General features: G+C 45.4%; 1 protein-coding gene across 1 annotated transcript in view; it reads right to left on the bottom strand.

The window, feature by feature from the left end:
* Positions 1-8,764: 8,764 nt before the first annotated feature.
* Positions 8,765-25,351, bottom strand: part of Gypc (glycophorin C (Gerbich blood group)) — a 41,090-nt gene continuing 24,503 nt past the window's right edge. Inside the window, exons 2-3 of the mRNA XM_051202356.1 lie at positions 11,858-11,908; positions 8,765-10,630 (exon numbers count right to left, since the gene is read on the bottom strand). Coding sequence (XP_051058313.1) covers positions 10,434-10,630; positions 11,858-11,908 — 248 coding nt within the window. The 3' untranslated portion in view covers positions 8,765-10,433. The remainder of the gene's footprint in view (positions 10,631-11,857; positions 11,909-25,351) is intronic.

Genomic DNA, 25,351 nt, shown 5'->3' on the forward strand with positions numbered 1-25,351 from the left:
TGAATCCCCAATGCAGAAATATCATGAAACTTCACCCCCAATAAGGCAGAGTCCTCACGGAGAGGTTAGTCCCTTCTAAATGCCCAGAGAAAGGTCATTGTCCCTCCCTCCCTTACTCTGCAAACGCAGTAGAACTGATGCTATGAAAGATTTGTTAATAAATTTGCTTAGGAAATACTGAGTTACACAGAATAGAATTTAGCTAAAGAAGTGCTGCCTCCAATACCATGGTGAGATAAGTAGTGTCCTAACCAGGCTTTTTAGAAGCCAGAAGAAAGAACTGTATACCATAGTCGAAGTGTAGAGAAGCTGAGAAAGTTTACGCTAATGTTTGTTCACCAATTGACCTCAATTAGGCCATTCCTACAGCAGAAGGAGACAGCTCTGACTCTTACCACCTGCCGCTGGCAGGCAGCTCAAGAGAACCATCAGCCATGGTTAAGTCTTAAGTCCTGCTCTACTGTTAACACCCTGTGCCCTTATCAGGAAAAGATTCATTCTGCTGGGTGGGAAAGATGGCACTGAGTGGCAATATTCAAAAAGAGCAACACTGGTGTGCTTAAGAAACAACTCTGACAATACGTTTTCTGTGTCCATCGTACACCTTGGCCAGACTTACAGTCTCCCATCTCTGTTTAAATTGTTCAGAGTGTAACCTGAGGCTGAGGAGATTTAAGGATGATATGGATGCCATTTTGGAAGCAGAGACCAGGTCCTTAGCAGACACCAAACCTGGCATTGTATGGATTGACCTTGGAGTCCCCAGCTACCAGAACTGTGATACATTTTTGTTCCTGTTTAGTTAATTTTGTTATAGCAGCAGACACAAAATTAGGACTGTGGGTGACAAGTCCTGTCCTGTGACAGGTGACTCTCAAGGTAAACCTCCTAGCTATTGATCTGCTGCCTTCTGGCTTCCTTCACTGTGGCAGAGAAGTCACCCTTTAGCTCCTGTGTCTTTCCTTCCCCTGCTTTCCCGTGGTTCCTTCAGGGCTCATGGAGGTGTGAATTGTGCACATTTTTCAGTTCTCAGGAGGCTTTCTTAGTCAGCTTCTCCCTTTCAAGGAGAGTACTCCAGCTTCCCATTTCTATGCCAGTGAGCTGGTGCCTCTTGGCCTCTCAGTTCTTTTCTGAATCCTCAGAAATGCCCACCTGGTATTTATAGCCATGCATTTAGAACAAAGAGGATATAATGGAAAGAGAATTTACTATAGGTGGATTTTCTTGGGTTCCAGCAGTCACTCCCAAATAATTACACAGAAACTTACATTAATAATAAATACTTGGTAGATGGCTCAGGCTTATTACTAACTAGCTCTTACAGCTTAAACTAACTCATAATTCTTATCTAAGTTCTACCACATGGCTCATGGCTTGTTACCTCATTTTGAACATATCTTGCTTCCTCTGGTCTGGGTCATAACTCCCCTGACTCCACTGAGCATAAGTTACATAGTGTACATAAGGAGTATTTCACAGCTATTAACTTGTGTTCTCTTGGCTGGAGTCATTATTTCTGAAAGTACATAAAATAATATAAAATAAATCACAGGAGTTTGCCTATGCAACATGGTCATTGGGCCTACCTTTGCTTTGTAACCTACACAAGAGAAGGGATTCTAGCCCGTTGGCTGTAGGTATGTGTGCGTTGTGGGTGCTAATGGACTGTAGGTAAGTGGTAAGGAGTGCCTGGGGTAAGCAAGGGGGAGACACACTTCTGTTCACATCCCTTCAGAGAAAAAGTGTTTCTCTGACTTAGATTTTTATTCTTTAATTTTTAAAATTAACTATCCTCAGCTTTTTGGTATTGCCACATGAAGTTGAAGATTGTTTTTTCAATTTCTGTGAAGAATAGATTTGGGATTTTTATGTGGATTGTGTTGAATCTATGGATTGTGCCCCTGGATTTAGTCTATTTTAGGAAAGCTTCCTCATGCTTCTGAGTGTTTTTAAATTTCTATTGTATTTAACACATAGAAATGTGACATAGATATATGTACTCATACATGTATTTGTATTTTCTCTCACTAATGCAGCTGCCCACTTTTCCTGTTAGAATAATTTTCAGGTGGCAAGTGATTAATGCTGGTTAGGATAAATAAGTTAGCGTCCTTCCTTCTATCTCTCTAGTGGGTAGCTGCCGGTAGCTGGTGTGTGTGTGTGTGTGTGTGTGTGTTAGTGCACTTAATGGTGTGTGTGTTAGTGCACTTAATGTGAGCATGCAAGATTGTATTGCTGCATGTCTGTACATATATGTGGGTAAATCAGAAGTCAGCGTTAGGTGTCATTCCTTGGCTACTGTATATGCTATGTTTTTGTTCCTTTTTCTGAAACAAGGTCAAACTGTAGTTTTGAGTGGCCTGGAACTTGATAGGTAGACTGGGCTAGTCTTGAACTTACAGACATCTGCCTGCCTCAGCCTCCCCCAGTGCTAGAATCAAAGATGTGTGCCACTATACCCAGCCCTACCTTGTTTATTCAGCTAGTGTGTCTCACTGGCCTGGAGCTCTGCAGATAATGCTAGGCTGGCTGTTCAGAAAGCTCCAGGTAGTCCCCTTTTGCTGCACCCCTAATGCTAGGACTACAGGCATGCACAACCATTTACAGAGTGATTTTTGTTTGTTTTTAACATGGGTTATAGTATTGAACTCAGCTACTTATGCTAGTGTAGCAAGTGCTTTACAGACTGAGCTATCTCCCTGGTCTTCCAACATAGAAGGCAGAGACAATGCTTCCTCAAGAATAAAAGGCAGTTATGCTTGTGGTACAATATACAGGAGTCTACTTTTCATAGTATCATGTTTCTCTTCTGGAGTTCAACCTACTGCGTGGGAAAGCATCGTCTTGAAACATTTACACCAGCAGCATGGGATATCTGAGCTCAGCCTACCAATGTTCTGTTGTTCTGTTGGTAGTCAACTCTTACCTTTGTCCAGAATCTCCTGACATCAACCAATATCCATATAGCTGGTTTGGGATATCTATAAAAATTGACCAGAAAACAGGTCAAACTCCAGACTCTTCACAACTATTGACACACGTCTTTGTGCAAAGAAACATATGGCTGGGGAGATATCTCTGTCTATAAAAATACCTTCTGTGCAAACATGAGGACCTGACTTTGATCCCCATCACCCATATAACAAGCTTGGTGACACACATGTTTTTAATTTCAGTGCTGGTGAGGTAGAGACAGTGGATCCTTAGGGTTGTAGTCAGGTAGTCTATCCTAACTGGTGAGCCTCAAGCCAAAGACAAACCAAACTCTGTCTCAACAAAACAAGGTGCATAGCCCATGAGGAATGACATCTGAGTTTGTCCTCTGACTCCACACATACCTGCACACGTGGGCATGTACCTTCCCACACATATGTACTTCATCCTCACTCTCGGAATGAAATATTCAAGGCCCCTGAAGTTCCAACATTTTGGTTTGTTCATGAGATCCTGGCGTGTGGAGGAGTCCACTAATTCCCTGTAAGTTGTAAAGAGTCAGAGCTTGAGGTCAGATTTCTGTCTGAGTCTAGCCTATTTCAGAACAATTCTCCCTCTGTAACAATACATCGACATGGTAAGTTGCAAACTTGCAAATGTCTGCAGTTCTATTCCTGGCACTGGGCCAGCTAAAATCCTGTTGGCCCTAAGGTATTCCAATGCTCTGATGAGAAAATGTTCAGGAAAGGAATGGAAAACAATCGAGCAGCTTAAATACGATAAACGTGTCAGGAGTTCTTTCCAAGGAGATAAAGTTCTCCTCTGGGAGTTACACAGTGCTTGGCTCTGAGCCCTGACCCAGCTGAAATCCACACCTCCCTTGACTGGATGGACGAATACTGTGGAATCTAGTCCGAGCAATGGGATCATGGGAGTGTGAGCCTTGTTCAGCCCTCCGCCCCCCCCCCCGTGTGTGTGTGTGTGTGTGTGTGTGTGTGTGAAGGTGCAAGGACAAGGCATGTGTGTGGGGTCAGAGGTGAACCTGAAGGGTCTTATTTCTCAGGTGTTTTGTTTTAATTGCCTATGTAAGTCTCCCCAGCATAGGTGAGAAGGAGAAAGAGCTGAGAATGACTGCTCTTGGGAGAGCTGACTGGTTCAGTCCCGTGTGGGCTCTGCTCGCTTCCCCACCTCTGCAATATCCCCTAAGCCTGTGGGCTGTTAGGAAAAACTGGCTGGGTTCAGCCTTCATGCAGTTTCAGTTACTGTTTGCTTTTAGCGTCAACCCCACTCCTTGTGTGTGGGATTCACACACTCCAAAGCTGGGTCTTTCCAGGGTCCATAAGGCCGCAGCTGTGGTTTTGCAATAATGTTTCCCCTCTCAGGCCCTCCTCTTCATAACTTATCTCACCTATCAGGTCTGTCTTTAGCCTTAATTCTTCTCTGTCTTTAAAAACCCCTCAACGTCTCTCCATAGCAGTGGGTTGATGAAATAGACCCATTTCTTCTCTGCCCTGGAATCTCACCTCCTACATACGAATTTAGGCGTGAGAAAGGATGAGATGAAGAGAGAAATAAGATACTGCACCTTGTGTTTTTTTCCATTTGGTCTCTTATTAGCTTACCACACCGGCTAGCCTAGGGATCTGTCTGCCTCCACCTCCCCACCCTTAGAAATACAAGTGTGCTCACTCTGATCTCTGGCTTTGTTTTTAACGTATTTTTGTTTATTCTTTGAGAACTGCATACATGTACAAAATGCGTTTTGATTTCATCCAACTTAATGCTCTCTTTTTTAAACATAAGCTCTAAGTTCAATAAGAGCAGATGTGTGTGAGCCAGCTCACTGGAAGACAGGCAACTTACCTGGGGCCTCATCCTTAGGAAAACCTTACCCCATCCCAGGCTTCAGCTGGGGACAGCTCCTCAGCTAGGGCAGGGCCTCAGCAGTGTCTCCCCAGCCCTCACTGCAAAGCTGCCAGCTTGTTTTATTCAGACAGCCAGAGTCCCTGGATGTTCAGAAGATGCCGTTTTTGCCACTCTTCTCCCTGAACACTGCTTTTACAGTCTTTCAGCCCATCTTTCTATGATGTTCCTTGAGGAGATGGGGGGGGGGTATGGTGTAGACTGTTCATCTCAGGGCTGCAAAATGAAACTTCATCCAGTCTTCTCTGTGGGTTCTGGAGGTCAAACTTGAGTCCTTATGCTTGCAAGGCAAGTAGTTCACTGATGGGCTGTTTCCCCACAGCCTGCCCTCTGTAGATTTCCACGGTCCACTCTGAGTTCTGTGTGATTTGGCCACTGCTTTTACCTTATGATAGCTGTCAACCAACCCATTATTTCAGTGGCTCCCGAGCCACATGTAACAAACTCCAACTTTCTTAGCTTGGGGCCTTGGCTCCTCTATGGTCCAGACTTTCTGGGGCTCTTGCTAAGTTTGCCTTACTATTAAACTCTCTCTCTCTCTCCTCTCTCTCTTTCACTTTTCAAATTTATCTGCCATCTCTTTGCTTTCAGTATAGTATCTGTGATACTTGAAGGCTATGAACATTTTCATATATATGTTTATATATCTTCTCTACTAAGCTTCAAACTCTTGAAGGCAAAAAATGGTATTTCCAGATATTTAATCCCCTCAATTGTACAAGTACCTAGTAAATGTGTGGCTATCTCTGTACGCACACACACACACACACACACACACACACACACACACACACACCCCTGACGTTTCTTACTAAATACAGATGATTTCTGACCCTAGCTCAGTAGTTTTCTGCTTTATGGAAGGGTGAAAGTGTACATATACAATCCTGCTTTTCTTCTTCTTCTCTTGAAATTTTTAAAATTTAAATTGGAAACAAAGTTGTTTTACACGTCAATCCCAGTTCCCTCATCCTCCCGCTCTTCCCTGTCCCCCTTCACCCCCAGCCCATCCCCTTTATGCTCCCCAGGCAGGGTGAGGCCTTCCATGGGGAGTCTTCAAAGTCTGTCATATTATTTGGAGCAGGGCCCAGGCCCTCCCCCGTGTGTCTAGACTAAGAGAGTATCCCTCTATGTGGAATGGGGGCCCAAAGTCCATTCCTATGCTTATCCTGCTTTCTTCTTTTCTTAGCTTTCACTACAACAGTCAAGAAATTAATTACTCGTGATAGTTAACACTTTATTATATGAAGGCACTGGGTTTGATGATTTTGCCCAGCTCCACTGGCAAGAGATGGAAGTGTTCTGAGCACTTGTAAGATGCAGTAGGGTCAGCTGAGTTTGAGACCAGGTGTATAAAGTATAAGTGTTTGTGAGTGCATGTGGGCTGTTGTCACAAAGGAGTGGAGAGAAAACCTTCAGGTCCCATGGAAAGGAAGTGAGACCAGCCGCCCTTCAGTATGAGCTTTATTAGGAGAGAGGGCTCTTTGTAACCAAGGGGCCTTGAGGTTGGAGAAGGAGGCAGCTTAAAGTAAAGAAAGGTAAGAAAGATACCTGTAGTGTAAAATGTAATGGGGACCAGTAGAAGAGGGTGGCGGGGAGGGAGGAGGTGGGGGTAAAAGAGGGGGGAGGGAGGAGAGGGAGCTACCTCAGAGAAACCCTCTTCAGAACTAAGGGCATACACTACGTTTTAAAGGCTTTAGGAAATAGTGGGGGGTTTTATACCATGGGAGTCTATGTGACTCCTGGCACACATGGGGCAGGTGGGACCACATGGTGGGACCACAGATGTATACTGAAGCCACTAAAGGCAGGAGCTTCAAGGCTACCACACAACTTCTCAACTCTCTGTTCCAGAGAGAGTGGTGATGGTAAATCATTTAGAGACGGTGATACAATGTGTGTTCACATACGTGTGTGCATGCATGCGTGCGTTCTCTGTGTGTGTATGTGTACATGTGTGAAGACCAAGGGACAATGTTGGGTGTTGTTCATTGGTTACTGCCCAAGTTGCTGTCTGAGACACAGTCTCTTAAAGGCCTGGGCTCCATCCAAGTCATCGAGGTTGGTGGCGAGCAAGCTCACCTCTGTGCCTCACACATCACTGGGATTATAAATAAAAGATACCAGGTGTCGCTTCTTAAGATGTGGGGGTTGAACTCAAGTCTTCATGCCTGCAGGATAAACACTTTACCAACTGAGATATCTCTTTATACCCTAAAATGCATTTTGACTTAATGAAATCTTCGATTGATCGTGGGTTTACAGGGCCAGCTCATAGTCACAGGGTGAGGAGCATTGCAGGATGATAGTTTTACCAGAAAGCAGCGCGAGCTATTTCGAAGGTTTGGCATGGCTGCTTTGTCGTGTTGTCATCCAGTGGTCTGTTCTCCTTCGAATGCGGAAGTAGGGTGGGCTGTCCTCAAGTCCTGAGCTATGGATAGGGAGTTACTGACCCAATAGATATTGCTGCCTTCTTAATCACACTCTCAGGGACAGGCCAGCTGCCTCCACATGGTGGTCTCCCTCACAAAAGGTCTCTCACGCTAGGTCAGCCCTTACTAGCTTGTGAAAACTTCAGTGAGTGCAACTGTGCATACATTCCCAGCACATTCCCTGAAGAAATGATGCAACTGTGCATACATTCCCTGAAGAAATGATGCAACTGTGCATACATTCCCTGAAGAAATGATGCAGCTGTGCATACATTCCCAGCACATTCCCTGAAGAAATGATGCAGCTGTGCATACATTCCCAGCATGTTCCCTGAAGGAATGATGCATCACTTCCATGCAGTGCTGAGGAAGAGATAAAAAAGCTTCTCCTTGGTTTATGGAGGTATAAGGTGTGTGTGTGTGTGTGTGTGTGTGTGTGTGTGTGTGTGTGTGTGTGGTTGTGTGTATTCACATGTGGTCATGCATGTGTGTCTGCATTACTTCATTCATTTTACCCATTGGTACAGACATCTGACTTCTGTAGTCACCAGAGATAGCATCTTTATTGGTGGCATCTGATTGAGCCTCTTTCAATGAGCCAGTCCCACAGCTTGAGTCATCACTGCTGCTGTTGGAACTGATCCAGGCTGGGCTGGGTGTTGGGCTGTTTTGGTAGGTTTTCTAGGCACTGGGCAGTTAATGAGGTAGAGGAGGAGAGGTCAGATGTGTATAAGCATGGGAGCTGCTTCTTAGTGTTCATAGGCAATATAGCAACCTTTGAGCCTATTAGGGGAAGAAAGGACAGATAGCCAGATAGGAATGTCTTGGACGCCTTTTGGAGACCCAGGGGCTCTAGGACCATCCTATGTGAGGAGGGGTGTGTCTATGGTGGTGTGGGTTCCTCTTCTGTGCCTGCTGAACAGCCACTTGTGCTCACATTCATAAAGACAAAGCCCCAAGCTGTGCACATTGAAAAACTGGAGTGACATCACCACATGGAAGGGAATTAGAAGTCTCTAGTGTTTCCTAGACATGTTCTCAGGAACCCACATAATAGGAGAGAACAGACTCCCTCAAGTTTTCCTCTAGTTGATACGTGTGCAACAGCCCTATCCACACACACAATAAACAAATATTATGAAAACCCACAAATACTCTATGAAGACATGGCAGGTCTCTGGCCAAGCCAGGAGTCACAGTCTATCTGGCTTTGGAGAAATTTACAGACACCTCGCCCGATTCAACTCTGCTCTATTATGGTATTTTCTGGGCCCATCTATACCAGACTCTACCTTTTGTTAGTTTTCTTCCACAGTTATTTTCTTAGGCTGCCATTGTGTGGAACAATCTCAGATGTGGGAAGATAACAGTAGCTGCCCCCATCCATAGGAGCTTTCTGAAGTTGTAATTATTCACGACCAACTGTCATCTGAGAACATTAAATAAAAAAATTCCAGAAATAAATGATTCATGGTTTCAAAAATCTTTTATTACAGCTTATGGTTAAAATTATGCCATTTTACTGTGAGTTACTGCAGTTAATTTCTTACTGTGCCTTATTTGTAAAGTAGATCTTAACATAAATGTGTGCAGAAAAGTCAAATACAAGGGGTTTAATACTGCCTTTGCTTTCAAGCATCCTCTAGGGGTCTCTAGATTAAGGGGTGACAACTGTAGCCAACTTTTAATTTCATAGATGAGAACATAGACACCCACCAACCTGTGGTCATCTGCACTTGGCCAGTCTCTTGTTATAATTAAATCCCTGCTTCTCTTCCCCACAGCATTCCCAGGGCTCCCAGCTCCTCTGACTGGTGGTTATACTTGACCCGACTGAGCTTGCATCCTCATTAGCTTCCAAGGGAACATCACGTGGGGCTTTTTTTTCTTTGATGGAGTCTAGGTGGAGACAGCTCAGCCGAGGGGGCTCCTGAGAAGATCTGGGTACAGCAGGGGCAGTCTCTAAACTCAGCCATGCTGGTCTCAGAGCAACTGCAGGGCCACTGGCAATCTTGCCTGGAAGGGTCGGCTAATTAGTTCGCTTTCTCCCTGTTATTCATTTCAAATTGGTGGTGTATCAGGATGTTTTGAGGTGGTGCAATGATAAATTCTCATTATCCAACACAGGCAAGCCATGAAGGCAGTGTGTTAGTGACACTAGAATACAGTGGTAACTGATGTCTGATACTTCTGTTCCTTCCCACAATGCTGGGAGTTAGGAACCAGGGTCACACAAGTTAGCATCATTTCCGCTTGAAAAATGTAAAAAAAAAAAAAAAATGCCAACGTTAAAGCCAGAGAAGTCAACTGCATGGCTTAAGGTCCTAAGAGCAGTACAGAGGAGCTAGGACCCAAACCCAGGGCTGATGGAGTTCTGCTGAGCACAACTCTTTTTCTAATACTATTTATCAAGAAAGCAGTGCGTCAGCCAGTGGCCCAATTTCTGGGCTTCATCTTTCTATTTGTTTTATGTAGCTGGACCAGTGAGGGGAAAGGTCATTCTTCCTCCTGTCTTCTTGCCAGAACTGACATATTCTTGCCCCATTCACACAGACACAATGTTATACATGAGAAAAGCCAGCAATGGGAGGCACTCACTGTTTCTTAGACACGTAGTAGAGTAGCTCCATTTGATAAAGAATGCTCAGTTACATTGCAAATTTATTTGTTACCATTTTGAACTGGGTTGATGGGAGATGAAGACGCCTTTTAGCTCTGGCACCTGCTGTTCTCCCCAAATGTCAAGGAATGACACCTGATGCCAGTATCCCCAGTCAGCTTATAGATGCCACACTTCTATACATCCCCATGTCCAGGCCCAACCAACCCATGCACAATGAAGAGAACTTTCATCCCAATGAGATGAGCCCTGCATCGTACAGGGGGACCTGTGTATCCAGATGTTCTCTACCCCTTGTAGAGCCAATGCCAGCCTCTGGGTGGCCATTGAGTCCCTGGGAGAGGTGCTCTACACCTTGATTCCTCCCATCTGGATCAGGGTCCTGGCAGGCACCCAGTGTTCTGCAGTAAGGGTCTTGGGGTGCCCTTGAGGGCTTCCTGGTACTGATAATGGTAGCACATAGCGGGTGTGCTTTCTCTCCTGCAGCCAGAAAGAGCTTGCAGGGAGGTGAAGTCTGCTTCCCCTCAGATGAAGTATTCCTTCTTGCTGTTGTCCCCAGCATCCTGGAGGGCAGGGTCACTTTGCAGGGCTGCATCGGCACTCTCAGCAAACTCTGTGCCTTTGGCCTCGTTAGTGTGGTAGGTTCCCTTGTGCCTGTACAGGTACCGAAGCATGAGGAAGAGGAGGCAGACCAGGACCAAGGCCACTGCAGTGATCACAGCTGCAAGAGGGAGATAGGATGCAACTCAGTCAAGTCAGGCTGGGCCATTGTTGCAGTATGACTTTTTCCTCTGGGCATGCCATCATGCTATCTTGGAGTAGAGTATACCTTGGCAAGGCCAGGTAGCCACAGCCAATCAATGAAATAATACAGTGGTATCTGGGTCTATAGAACTACTGGCCATAGGAGAAGAGAAGATCACAAGAGGATCACCTGGGGGGATCTCTATTTGCTATCTTATGTCAATGCATGGCCAAGCATGTATGTGCTTAAAATCAGATGCATCATAGGAAAGGACATGCATAGTATACAAAGGCTCACATAACGAGAGTCCATCAAGCAACACAAAAATTCACCCAAATACTGCCCAAATGTGAGCTGAACAAGGATGACTCCAATGAACTTGTCAAACTGGACTGAAAAAAAAAAATCCCTGTGAGGTCTCAACCCTACACCCTACACAAAGAACTATAGGCAAGTGGGGAAAGCTGGGAGTGGGAGAGGTGGTCCTCCCCAAGGAAAAGTACACCAACTGGTTGACTAGTGCCAAATAGTCAGCCCTGGATACATACACACAAGTAGCACTATATGAACTAAAACTAAATTTTTAATATATATGTATATATTAAAAATTAGTATAAAGGCCATAAATTTAAAGGAGAGTGGGAAAGAGTATATAGGAGGGTTTGGAGGGAAGAAAGGGAAGAGTGAAATGTTGTAATTAAACTATAATCTCAAAAGAAATTTACACAGCATCCTGAGCATCCAAATTTCCTTTCCCCTGTTTCCATAAAAGGGAAGGTGCAGGAGAAGTCTCAGTTGAAGAAATGCCTTAAGCAGACTGGCCTCTGGACATGTCCATGGGGGCATTTTTTTTTATTACTGCTACCACTGAAGGTGGTTCCATCCCATGGTAGGTGGGCCTGGGCTCTATAAGAAACACAATTGAGCAAGCCAGAGGAAGCATGCGGGTCAGCAGCTTTCATCCATGGTTCCTGCCTCTGCCCTGCTTGAGTTCCTGCCCTGGCTTCCCTCAATGAAGGACTGTGACATGGAAGTATAAGCTAAAAAAACCCTTTCCTCCCAGGATTTCTTTTGGTGGAGGCATTTATCACAGCAGCAAGAAGCAAACTAGAATAGGGAAAAAGCATCAGCCATGGCCTCTCCTTATTCCACCCAGATACCGAAGCCTGTTCTGGTCAAGGCCTTTCTTGGCATGTAGCTCACCTACAATGATGGCAATCTCCATCATGCCGTAGGACATCCCTGGGTCAGGCTCTGCAGACAAAAGTGAAAAAAATATGGTGAGAAAGGAAGACTCCTCACAATCAGAAGCACCTTGGCCAGTATGCACACCCGATCATTTGTCAGCAGCTTGGTGACTGTCTGCATAGAGGAGAGCACAGTGCATATGGACCACTGCTGGAAGGCACAGACCCAACTCTGCCTGGCTACTGAACCAGGCTGAGAACACCCCGTGAATCCTGGGGCACTCCAGAACCATGTCAGCTCCCCATTAAATTCCAGCAGAGATACCTATGCCTACATGTAGGTGTTGGTTGACTTTTCCACCATGGGTATACCATGTTCACCATCTTGGAATGGAGGCTACCTTGGCCAGGTATCCATGGCAACTCGATGAACAGAAAGATACATTTGTTTATGATAATGGCAATGGAGCTTTTGACATCCCCTGATAGAAGGAGGGAGCAGGTCTTGGGACTCTCAGATGAGATTGCAGCCATTATGCATTTTTGTCTTCTCCCAGCTACAAATAATCTTTGGAGATACTAGAGCATACAGGACACAGAAGGTTAACAAAAGTGGACTTCATGACACAGCTTCAATGAGTTCCCCATCCATGATATAGATGTGGGACTTTGTGGTGATGCTACTGGTGTGTGTGTGTGTGTGTGTGAGAGAGAGAGAGAGAGAGAGTGTGTGTGTGAGTGAGTGTGTGTATAAGTGTGTGTGAGTGTGTGTGAGTGTGTGTGTGTGTGTGTGGAGTGTGTGTGTGTCTCAGTGTGAGTGTGTGTGTTTGTTGTTTGTATGGGTATGTGCATGTTTGTAGGTGGGTGCCTGTGTACTTGTGTGTGTGTGGAGGCCAGAGTTCTTTTTTGGTAACTCTGAACCTTATTGTTTAAGATAGTATCCAATACAGAACCTAGAGCTCATTGATCCTGCTAGGACAGTTGATCACTTAGTTGCATGGCTCCTCTTCATTCTGCCCCTCTACTGTTAGAGATGCATCCTACTATATCCGTCCATTTTACATGGATTCTGTGGATGCAAATTCAAGTCTTCATGATTGCACAGTAGGCACTTGGACAGGTGAGCTATCTCCCCGGGCTCTGATGGGTCTGTTTTTGGGTTATCTATACTCCTGTAGGTAAATGTTCACTCATGCCCTGGATAAGAAAACCCCTAAAACTTACTAGTTGGCCAGGTTGGACTTTGATAGAATCATTACCTTGCTCTGCCATTGGAGCCATATTTGGGGCAAATAGACAATGTTCATATCTTTCCCAGGAAAAGTTAGTGCAATGTCACTGCATTGGATCACAGAGGTCCACATTGGTTAGATAGTCAGTAGGCTATCTGTGGTAGGAGGAAGATCTGCCCCATTGTGTTTAACACAGGCCACTTGATAGTTGGCTCACACCACATCTGGCTTTGTTATTACCTTGCTTCTACTATCTCAATGGTCTTCCTGAGAGATGCTGGTCAGCACCAGCCATTTCATAGTTTGAACACTCATGCTCAGCTGTGGGATGTGCCTGTGGTCACACAGTTCATTCAGTGGCAGTCTGGGACTTCACTCAATTGGGGTATACTTTTAGCCTCTCCCTGAGTAGTCTCCCCAAACCCAAGTCTTTGTATTGACTTTCCAGTGGGGAGGGCCACCCTGTGGAGATATCCAAGTTACGGAAGTTGCTGCTTATGCTTTTCTGCACTAAAGGGAACCTCCTTTAGTGGTACTTCTAGCTACTAAGCATGAAATCTCCTCTCGTTGGGGACAAGCGGAGTAGAGGATTTATTAGACTATGGAGATAGCAGTACTAAATAGGAAATCTCACGACAAATTGAAGTAGAGAAGGCCACACTAGGCTCAGGCAATATCTGCAACTGTAGTGTAATGAGATCTTTCTTCCCAGGGTAGTTACCATGTACATGCCTCTATCTGATTAAACACTGGCGGCTTGAGTCTGGAGAGGCAGTGGGTAGGACAGAGCCAGAATAGTAGCCTGGGGTCAGCACTGAACTCCATGGTAGGAGGATTAAACCATGTATTACAGATATCAAGTTAGCAAATGGACAGGGTACACACCTAGGGGTAGGGTGGGGGCTACTGGAACCAGTATCTGGGCTCTGAGTTTAGTCCAAGATGTTCCACAGCCCACAAGCAGGAAGAAACAAGTTCTACTGGATGCTGGACACTGACCCAATATTGACAATGGAAGCCTGAGACTGAATATGGAGCATAGAGTAGGTTCTGAACATTCATCCCACACATGAATGAATCCATGTACATGAATGGATGGCATTAGTAGCTGGATTTTGGGCCATTTTCAATCACCTGTACCTCATAGATCAGTAAGAAAAAAAACAGCATTTGCTTAAGAGCACACATAGCTATGAAGTTCAAAGACCCAGGGCCTCTTTCATGCCAGGCAAGTATTCTAACACTGAGAGATGTCTCCAGACTCACTCACTCTTCTTTTAAGAGAGGATTATGAGGTCAAGAATGGTGGCACACACCTTTGATCTCAGCACTCCAGAAGCAGGAGCAGGGGAACGCTGTGAGTTTCAGCTTCCAATTCCAAAGGGCCTGGGCAGGTTCACTTCCCAGGCTCTGCTACCCTTATCTTCTAGGCTCAGACTATATCCACCCCACAGATTCTTTCCTCGGTGGTCATCCTACATATGGCATCTTCAAAGATGCTGGGACCTCTACTGCAACTTGGCTACACCTTCACCAATAGCTTCTCCCAGACTTTCTCAGGGTCTCTGACCTTATCACATGGTGCCAAGATTCATATTCTCTCTATGATCTCTGCAGTCCTGGGGCTTTTACTGCAATGGAGGCTGCACATTTACCAATTGTCTCCCCTAGCTTCTCACAGTGCCAAACCCCAGATGCTGTCCATGAGTAAAACTGGCACTTCCCTAGAAGACACTTACTCAGTACCAAGTTAGGCTGCCAGCATGAGATGCAGCCTTGGTCCTTGCTGGACCACAGCTTCTGTGTGCAGAACCTGAGGAAATCCTTCTAGAAGATTTCACCACAGGGATGCTGGTTTCATTTAATTACCACTCATTTCTCAGCCCTAAAGGACCAGCATCAATTCTCCCAGCAAAGCAAAGGTTTCACATTAATGGTTTTTGTCTCTTGTAAAACACAGCTAATTCTTCATCCCAAGCTGACCAGAGCATCAGATTTCTAATAGCACACGAATGGCCCTGATACAGTCTTTCCTTCCCTCGGAAACTTTACAAGTCAGGTCTCCATCATCTACTGTTCTCAGTATTGTCTTCTAAGTTCCCACAGAAGAGCCCATTGGGCTCTCAGCACCCAATAGATTTTCTGATCTAAAATTCAAATGCCTCCACAATCCTCCCCTAAACATATGGTCAGGTCTGTCACAGCAATATTCCCTGAACCTGGTACTAATTTCTGTCTCAGGGTTTCTATTGCTTTGGACAGCCTGAGACTGGATACTGTCCACTTGGTAAATACTGAATAAATATCCAACTAAGATGTGAATGAATGCATGCACGTATGAGCAAATGGATTTAGCAGTGGGAGTTCTGTGTAACATATAAAGAATATATATTTAGCTCACAGTTCTGGAGGCTGGAAAGTTCAAAAGCATGGTGCTAACATCTGCTGAGGGGCTTATGGCATCCTTAAATAGCAGCGGGTATTCTGACATTGTTATCCTCTACACAGTACAGTCACCTTCTTCACTATGGAAGCTGTGACTATTTGCAAGACACCCTCAAGATTGGGCTTATTGACATTTTCTCAGAGAGATAGGCAGTGGGGAGGGTAGTTAGAGTCTTGCCTGGATTTCAGGTAGTTCCTCCTCTGCACCCCTATGATTGATGTGTTGTGGCGAGAGCCTGGGACTCTACAAAGCCAGATTTCCAAGACAGGTGTCTCTGTTATGGGAAGACATAGTCCTGTTACTGGAAGACACAGAACATCTCTGAGGAGATAGACTTGGGCTCCAAAGGTCACATCAGGATGGGCATCCTTCCTTGTGTACATGCACATAAGCATGCATGAGCGTGCGCGCACATACACGAACACACACAATAAACCACAAAATAAATAAGACAATGAAAAAAAAGAAATTCAGGGCATGTCTTTGGGATATGAGAAAAGAGATGGGCCTCTGCTGGAATCCAGCAGAAGCTTTTCAAAACAGAATAAGAATTATAGCATAGTTGCTGACTTCTTACAGCCTTTCTCTTTCCCAGCTATAAACCTGCAGTTCTTTAGAAATCTCACTAGGAAAGGGAATGTATCAAACTACTTGTGAAATCCTGGAATCCTTGGTTTTTACCTTGGCAGTTTACACTTCCATCCAAGACATCTCTAGAACCAGCTCACTTACCTCTCTTAGCAAAAGACCAAGACGGAAAACAAGTTTCTTAGCAATCTCTAGAGATATAACTTGAGGTCCAGTAAAAGAGTGTGTATGGTATGATAGCTAATCTTGGTTCATGACTGCATCCAAAATAAACAAACTCAAGCAGCTGGATACATCTGTGAGGGATTTTCTTAATCAGACCAGGCAGGAAGACCCACCCTAAATCTTGTCTGCACTTTGCAGTGTCAGCCAGGATAAAGGAAGAATGAAACTGTACCATTTAACCACTTGCCATCACTCTTATTGGCAAGTCTATGTATTCTGTTGCTGCAGTATCCTTCATCAATATTAGAACCCACTTCTTTGGGATTCCAATGTAGACTAGAGACCAGCAGCTCTACAGGAATGTCCCAGGATTCCAGTGCCAGATTGGAACTGTGGGGATGTTCAGTCCTGAGTGACTACAGGATTCTCAGCCTCTCCAGTATGAGACTGTAATTATTGGGACTACCTGGACACAGCCTATGAGCCAATTGAAAAAGAAAATCCCTTTAAATATACACATTTCTTCTATCAGTTCAGTTCCTTTAGAACCCTGACTAATACAAATAGATAATGCTACAACAATCACTTGTTACTCACCTTGAAGAGCTCTGAGAGACTTGGGAATCATCTTACTTTCTGTGCATCTTTGAGAAGCACCACACTCAGTCTCTCAGCCTATATTAAAATATCTTTAGTAAAATATCCTCTTCATTATCACAGCTACTCCTGAAATTCTTTTCAGTGACAACACCGTGAATCCTGGTTTGGCTTTCATCAGTGACCAGAAAGATGTAGGGAATCTCTTAGGCTGGGGGGGGGTGGCGGTGTGGGACAATGTCAGTGCTTCCTCACTGTCTCACTATGAGAATTCACTGGATTACAAATAGTAAAAGAAGAGATTACTGCTTTCATTACCTGTGGAGCATGATATGTAAGCCCCGTGGAAGGAGGGAAATAATACTCTTGGATCTTGGTGTCCTACTCCAGTGCCCCCATCTTACCTTTCCTAAGGTACGGCCACACCCTAGGGCAGTATAAAACTGTTTCTGTCAGTGTTCTTTCCTCTCAGAGACCCCTCTCCTTCTCTGCAAAGCCGAGGTAGGGAATCCAGAACAGGTAGTGATGCAGCCAAGATAGGTACTTCTCACCCTCAGGCTCAAGTGTGCATGCACAAGAATCCCCCAGGGGTCCTGGAGGACCACAGATCACTGCTGCCTCCACCCTGAGACTCTAGGTAGCCAGTGATGGGGGGCAGAGAACTCGCAGTTCCTTATGTGAGTGGGGGGGTATAGTGGGACGACAGCAGAGGACAACCTAAGTTGTCATTTTCCAGGATCCAGCCACCTTGGTTTTTGAAACAGGGCCTCCAAGTTGACTTGGAACTAGCTGATTGGGCTCGGGTAGCTGGCCAGTGAGCCCTGGGGAATCTCTAGTCATTTTGTCTCTGCTTCTCTAGTACTAGGATTACATCCACGTGGCACCACACATGGCTGTTTTAAAACATTGATTCTGGGGAATCAAACTCAGGACCTCATTTCTCAAGGCAAGTACTTTGCCAATTGTGCATCTGCACACCTGATCTGAGAACTCAGTTCTCTTATAGTCTCAGGTGCAGCTGATACTGCTGGTGTTGGAGCCTCAATCTAAGGACCACTGAACTCATGACAGTGCAGCTATGGACTACAGGGCACAGTTCAAGTGCTAAGCATTACACCGCACCCTGGAAGAGTGTGATATTAGGCTGTGGTAAATATACCCAAAGGGCCCTATACTCTCTTATCAAACAAATATGAAATCACATCACACCTCTCTCTGCCAGAAGCCACGTGACTTCTTCAGGGGACAAGGCCTGAGAATAGCATGAACAAGTTCTCCTCTTGGCAAGGCCTGGGAGAATTTAACCCACTGTTGACAAGGCCAATGGATAGTCTGCTGAATAATTCTGAGTGTGACCCCAGAAGCCTATGTGCTATTTGCTCTCCTTGCTTTCCTTACACAAACTAGTTTTACTTTCTTAGAGCCATACCTGAAGTGGCTATTGCATTAGGAAAACTTTCCCCCCATGACTCTCTTCTGGGTGAGCCAGAGAGAATGTTGTTAAAAATATACAGTGGATCTGATTCAGTTTCTAAAGCCTTTGATGTTTCTGGTGTGACCATGAATCCAGGCTTCTCAAGAACAGGGTGCTGCTTTTCCAATGCACCTTGTGACTGGCCTGAAAGAGTCACAGGAGTTCATGACAATATTGCAAATTTGCACAATTGTCCAGGAGAGAATGATTCTAAACACGAGTGTACAAGAGTAATGCAAATGGGTAGATGCTATCAAGAGTTCATGATAAGTCTAAGAAAAGGGGATGAAGCAGAATCATAGAAACCCACAATGCCCTCATTTCTAAAGCTGTGCCAATGCTGTAGTAGCCAATGCTGTAGGAAGCTGATTGGAAGGGGACAGGAGAACAAGAGATAAACAGTCCCAACTACTAAGAGTAAGCTTTTAATTTATGTAGTTTACAGGATGATAGGGAAAAAACAGAGTAGTACAGAATGAAGAATAAATTGATTCAGCCTTGGCTGATAAATTGATGTGAAAGTTCAGATTTGACTAGAGAGAAACATTAACCATTAGAGGCAAAATTCTCTTTCACTTTGCGTGAGGCTGTAACCTCAGATGCTGCCAAGTGGGCATACTGTTCTATGTGTAGATGTACCTAGTTGGAAAACTTCCTTTGTTGCTTGCAAACTGCTTATGCTCTTAACTATTGCTGGAGTGTCTTTCCTGCCAGATCCCACCTTAAAGCCTTAAATAAACACACAAAGTGTTTAGGAATGTTTTGTCTACAATTTCTTCTCAGACATAACATTAGAGCCATGAATCAAGAAGGTAATGGTTAACAATGGGAAAATTGGGGGACTGAAGGAGAATAAGGTAAGGGAACAAACTGGCAATTATTGTAATTGTTATTGGAAACTTAAGGAAGCACATATGATTGTAAACCTTTCATGCAAACTATTGAAATGGTATAAATTAAATAGGCTCAGGCTGTCTGGGGTCACTTGTTCGAAGCGAGTGGTAAGAGTTTTCTTCCTTTGGCCCACTTCACACAGGTCATCTGATCTGTTAGGAGCGAGGCTCCCCGCATCTCTCCATCATGACTCTTGACTTTGTTTTTCTTTTCAGGACAGTTGAGGACCGAGAACCTGTCACCTGCCTGCTCCTCTGCCTGTCCCCATAACTCCTGCTGAGGGCAGGGAGAGAGGACTCTTGTGCCTGGCTCTGGTAAATGTGTGTACCCTTCTGATAGATGGCTTATGAGATCGCAGTGTTTTCAGTCTTATTCTCTGGAGGCTAAACAAGTCCTTAGCTAAACACACACGTTGAGGGACTACAGTGAGACAGTAAGGAAACCACCACTGATGTTACTTTAAGGACAGCAGGGCCGTGATGACAAGGTGGATCAATGCTTCTCTAAAGGAAGGGCTCTTCACTTCCAGGATGACAAAGGGGACAGATCTCTCCAGATGTCATGAGGAGGCAGGAAGGAATTATTCATCCCCTTCGGCATCAGTCTCACAGCTCTGAGCTTCTAAGAGATGGAGTAGCTCAGGAAGACCTAGACACATGTGTTACAGCCCCTCCCAGGCTTAAGAAGAGAGAAGATTCTCAGGATGCCATAAGATGCTCTTAGAGACTCTGCCTGCCCAGCCCACACCCGTGCAGCGTCAGCACGTTCACCATACCTGAGGCAGACTGGTGAGCGAATGGCAGCTCAGCTTTGCCACTCAGGCCTGGAACGTCCCCAGGGAGTGGTGTGGTGGCGTTCTCACATTAGAGACGGTTGCTCAACCACGGAGGATTATTGTTAGTACGTGTTAAGGATCAAGTACAGTGCCTGTCGTAGGTCAGGCCATTTGGATATTAGGTATTGTCATTGCCAATTGTATTGTCGTAACTCGGGTTAAGATGATATGCTAGCTTGAATGAGAATGGCCCCCATTCTCATGGGGGCTTATATGTTTGAATGCTTAGTCTCCAGGGAGTGGAGCTGTTTGGGAAGGGTTGGGAGGTATGGCCTTGTTGGAGTGGGTGTGACCTTGTTGGAGGTATGTCACTGGGGGTAGACTTGAGGTTTCAAAACCCTGCACCAGGCTCAGTCAGTCAGTCAGTCAGTCAGTCAGTCAGTCAGTCAGTCAGTCAGTCAGTCAGTCAGTCTGTCTGCCTGCCTGCCTGCCTGCCTGCAGGCCCCCTCTTACTTGCGGCCTGTGGTGCAGGATGTAAAGCTCTCAGCTATCGATCGATTCAGTGCCTGCTCGCCTCCCACCATGATGGTCACAGTCTACCCCTCTAAAACTGTAAACAAGCCCTCAGTCAAATGCCTTATTTTGTAAGAGTTGCCTTGTCATGGTGTTTCTTCAAAGCAATAGGACAATAATTAAACCAGATGAGATTATAAAAAAAAAAAAAAAGGCAAAATCAGTGTTTTTATACAGCATATGGCAAATCTGTCACCCAAATGATGAAACAAACTATTCCAGTTATTGAGTCTAGAGAAATTATCCAGAGTGGTTGTGAGCCACCAACAGGGGTGTTGAGGACCAAACTCAGGTCCTGTGCAAGAGCAATACGTGTTTTTAAATGCTGAACTATCTCTCCACATCACTATGTGCTACTTACTTTTAAGGTAAAAAATGTGGGATAGAGTTTCAGAACTGGCTATGATATGACAGGCCCTTGATAGTCACTGCCCAGAATATGCCAGCCTACCCTACCTCCCTCTGTGCCCACACTGCACCTCATCCAGTGCTTGCAGACCACCAACAACTACAGCTGGACAGCAGGCCCTAGGCCATCATCCCTGAATGGCCCTCTGGGCTCACACACCTTTGGTAAGGAGCTGCTGAGAACAGACATCCTCACTTCCCAGGGGTAAACAGTGACGGAATGCTGGCATGTGAGTACCCAGTGCCCCTCTCATCCTTTCCCTGGCTTCAGGTGCAGACTGACCGTCATGAATCATGGCTGGCATCCAAACACACATGGATGGAGCCATCTGTGGGGGACAAAAGGTCAGCCATGGCCTTTCAAGGACACACAACCTGCAGTTTTTCCCTTTGGTCTCCTGCCCTCTTCATCTCCCTTTATCTCCACCCCTGAGGCCAACTTCAAACTCTTCATTTTTATCTGCTTCTCTTTCTTCCTCTTCCAGGGTGCAATAGCTTGTCAATGACTTTGTCTCACACTTTGGTCGCCCCCCCCCCCCCCCGGTGCATTTAGAGGTTTCATCACTCCCATTTTATTTGCAGAGACAGAGTGTCTTGTAGAACCCAGAGCTTCTTCTATCTCGCCAAGTAGCCCCAGGAATTCCCTATCTCTGCATCCCGGGTGCTGGCTTTACAGGTGGCTGTCACATCTACTCAGCTTTGACATGCATTCAGGGGATCCAAATTCCCAGCAAGCACTTTATCAATTGTCTCATTAGTCCCTGGCCTCCAAACTTTTAAATACATGGTAGCATTTGGGCTCTAGGAAAACGAGTTTCTGGAAATGCTTCCAGGATGAGAGTCTGTGATGATATCCTCTGGACCCTAAACTGCATGGGGTAGAAGTGAGAAAACAGAAAGTCTGGCAGTGTCGTGGGGCCAGGTTGGCCGGGTCACTACTCTGGAGGTGCCTATGGGCCTGAGAAGCTATTGGAGTGGAGAGATGTTAAGTGGAGGAGTAAAAGCTAGAACTAGCTGAGGTTGGCAGAGAGCAGGGTGAGAGAATGCAGACTCACTGGGCGGAGTCCTCACTGGTAATGTCATCCAGCTCACGAGCCAACGCTGTGTGGCTGAAAACAAATGGAAGCTATGGTCATAATGAAGGAATATGTGTGCTTACAGGAGTCACATGTGAGAGAAAAGCACATGGTGGCTTTCGGAGTCACCCCGTGCTTCAAGAGGTCAGGAAAGCATTATACTTTAAAGAGACCAGGAAGAGCAAGAAGGGGTCCCTGCTCTGTCGAGCAATGTGAGTGTGGGGGAACTCACAATGACTACTCGTGTCCTTGTGGGAGTCCAGGATGCCATGGGCAGAATCGGGGCAGTTATGATGAAGGAGAGGCTAAGATGGGTGTGGTAGCAGTGGTCCCCATGGGCAAGTTGGGTCTGTAGGATACAGGGGGACATGAGCCATTGGGCACTGAGTTACACAAAACCACATGAAGAGGTTTGGGTAGAGGCAGTGGCCTGGGGTGTAGCACCCGCTTTCCTCTAGTGATTGTTTCAAAGACCTGGGCTTCTTACAGACATTGCTTGTCTGCTCTTACCCCTCAACTGTCCCCTGACACCACTCAGGCACAGGACCAGACCTTTTGTTTCTTCAAGGGCTAAAGTCAGGTGTAGTTCAGACGAGTCTGGATGTCATCTGAGACACCAGTTGTCCGTCCCTCACCCCACTAGCTTCCTGCTGAGTGACAGGCCAAATTTGGATGGATGAATGACTGACTTTTGCTGAAGTCAGTTCAAGTTCTGCTGCTGACCTTTGAGGAGGTTTGAACTCCTTGCTCCTCGTTTTAGGTAAGAACCTGCTGCACTTTCCTTTGCCCCTCATTTCTTGGGGGCAAGCTCAGGTGGTATGCCTAGAAGGAAACCTTGGGAAGGCAGAGTCTCTACAGCATCTATGAGGGACCCACACCACTGCATCATACTCTTTTATGGTTAACTCTACTGAAAAGACCAAGTTCTAAGTGACCTAACATTAGTGATCACAGCCCCAAGAACTCAACAAAGTAATCAATCCATGTGACAGATCAGAAACAAAAGCAGACAACTGATGTTCTCAGCTGGCATGACTCTAAGCAGAGGGTGTGTGCTAATGATGAAGGGGGAAACACGTGATGTGAACCAGGATGAGAAAGAGCTCAATGCCAAAGACTCCCATAAGGTCCCTGCCAAAAACATGCAGCAGAAAAGAAGGAAGTATGGTGTAATCACAACCACAATTGGTTTAGATAGCAGATTTGGGTTTTTATCTATTAAGAAACACACAGGATCTATATCCACACAAAGAAAATTATGCTGAGAAGTGCCAAAGAATCAGGTGGCTAGACAAAACTGGCTCTTAGCAAGGCTGACTGTCTAAAATACAGCATTCTTCCAAGCTTACTTTTTTGTGTTTTAACAGAATTCCCCGTCAGAATATCAAGAGAGATTCTGCTTCCGTCTTACAAATGGAATCTCCAGTGGAACCTACCATTGCTCAGATCTGAAGAATCTGGATGAAGTCAAGGATAATTCTCAGTGGTGAAATAGATACACTGGATTTTTAAGGAATGCTCTGGAATAATAAACCACTAGGAGTGAATTCCTCTTCCTTGTAATTTTTAGTCTGAGAACAGAACAAAATCATAGTAGTCAGTGCAGTCGGTTCTAGCAAACAGAACCACCACAACTAAGGGGAGTTTCAGAAAGGAGATTTCAAAGAGGGAGAACCCTACGTTCTGTTTTTAAGCTCTGAGTCAGTGACTGGTCACCACCCAATCCCTTCTGTGGGACAAACTGGCCATGGGGCTTGCAGTGGTTTGAATGAGAACGGCCCCATAGACTCACATGTTTGAATACTTGGGTCCCGGTTGGTAGAACTGTTTGGGAAGGACTAGGAGGTGTGGCCTTGTTGGAGCAGTTGTGTCACGAGGGCCCAGCTTTGCGGCTTTAGAAGACTCATACCATTCCCAGTGTGTCTCTCCTGCCTCCTATTGCAGATCAAGAGGTGAGCTCTCAGCTTTCCTTGCCATCATCATGGCTAAAATCCTCTGAAACTGCAATTACTAAATTAAACATTTTCTTCTGTAAGTTGTCTTGGTCATAGTGATTTTTCTTGTTTTCTCCACCCTCTCCTTTTAAAATTTAAATTTGAAACAAGCTTGTTTTACATATCAATCCCAGGACCCTCTTCCTCCTCTCCTCCCCTGACCCCCCAACCAACCCATGCCTATCCCCTTTCTGCTCTCCAGGGAGGGTGAGGTCTTCTATGGGGGAATCTTCAAAGTCTATCATATCATTTGGAGCAGGGCCTAGGTCCTCTCCCATGTGTATAGGCTGAGAGAGTATCCCTCTATGTGGAATGGGCTCCCAAAGTCCATTTGTATACTAGGGATAAATACTGATCCACTACCAGAGGCCCCACAGACTGCCCAGGCCTCCTAACTGATAATCACATTCAGGGTGTCTGGATCAGGCCTATTCTGGTTTCCCAGCTATCAGTCTGGGGTTCATGAGCTCCCCCTTGTTCAGGTCAGCTGTTTCTGTGGGTTTCCCTAGCCTGGTCTTGACCTCTTTGTTTATCACTCCTCCCTCTCTGCAACTGGAGTCCAGGAGTTCAGCTCAGTGTTTAGCTGTGGGTGTCTGCTTCTGCTTCCATCAGCTACTGGATTAAGGCTCTAGGATGGCATATAAGGTAGTCATCAATTTCATTATCAGGGAAGGTAGCCTCTCCACTATTGCTTAGATTGTTAGTTGGGGTCATCCTTGTAGGTCTCTGGAAATTTCCCTAGCACCAGATTTCTCTTTAGACCTATAATGGCTCCCTCTATTATGGTATCTCTTGCTCTCCTCTATTCTTCCCTCAACTCAATCTTCCTGCTCCCTCATGTCCTCCTCTTCCCCACCTTTTCTCCCCTTCTCTTTCTCCTAACTCCTTGTCCCCTCCCCCATGCTCCCAATTTGCTCAGGAGATCTTGTCCCTTTCCTCTCCTCCAGGGGACCATGTATGTCTCTCTTAGTAGCTTTTCTGGCAGCATGGACTGTAGGTTGGTGATCCTTGGTCTATGGATAAAATCCGTATAGGTCATGGTGTTCTATAACACCATAGAGATATAACTAAGACAGGGATGATAGTGATAAAAGAAATGAAGCAACAGGTTAAGCTGCTCACAGCTAAGGGTGCATGAAAAGGTCTTATTGAAACTCACTTCTTTTTAAGCTAATTAAAAACTACATTAAAAAAAAACAATATTAATGGAATGGAGGTACCCTTCATGGGTGAGCAATGTTGCTTTTAGCATACATGGGTTATTATAAATATTGCTGTTCCTCTTGAT

This window comes from Phodopus roborovskii, unplaced genomic scaffold (assembly GCF_943737965.1).
Source record: "Phodopus roborovskii unplaced genomic scaffold, PHOROB, whole genome shotgun sequence".
Lineage (NCBI taxonomy): Eukaryota > Metazoa > Chordata > Mammalia > Rodentia > Cricetidae > Phodopus > Phodopus roborovskii.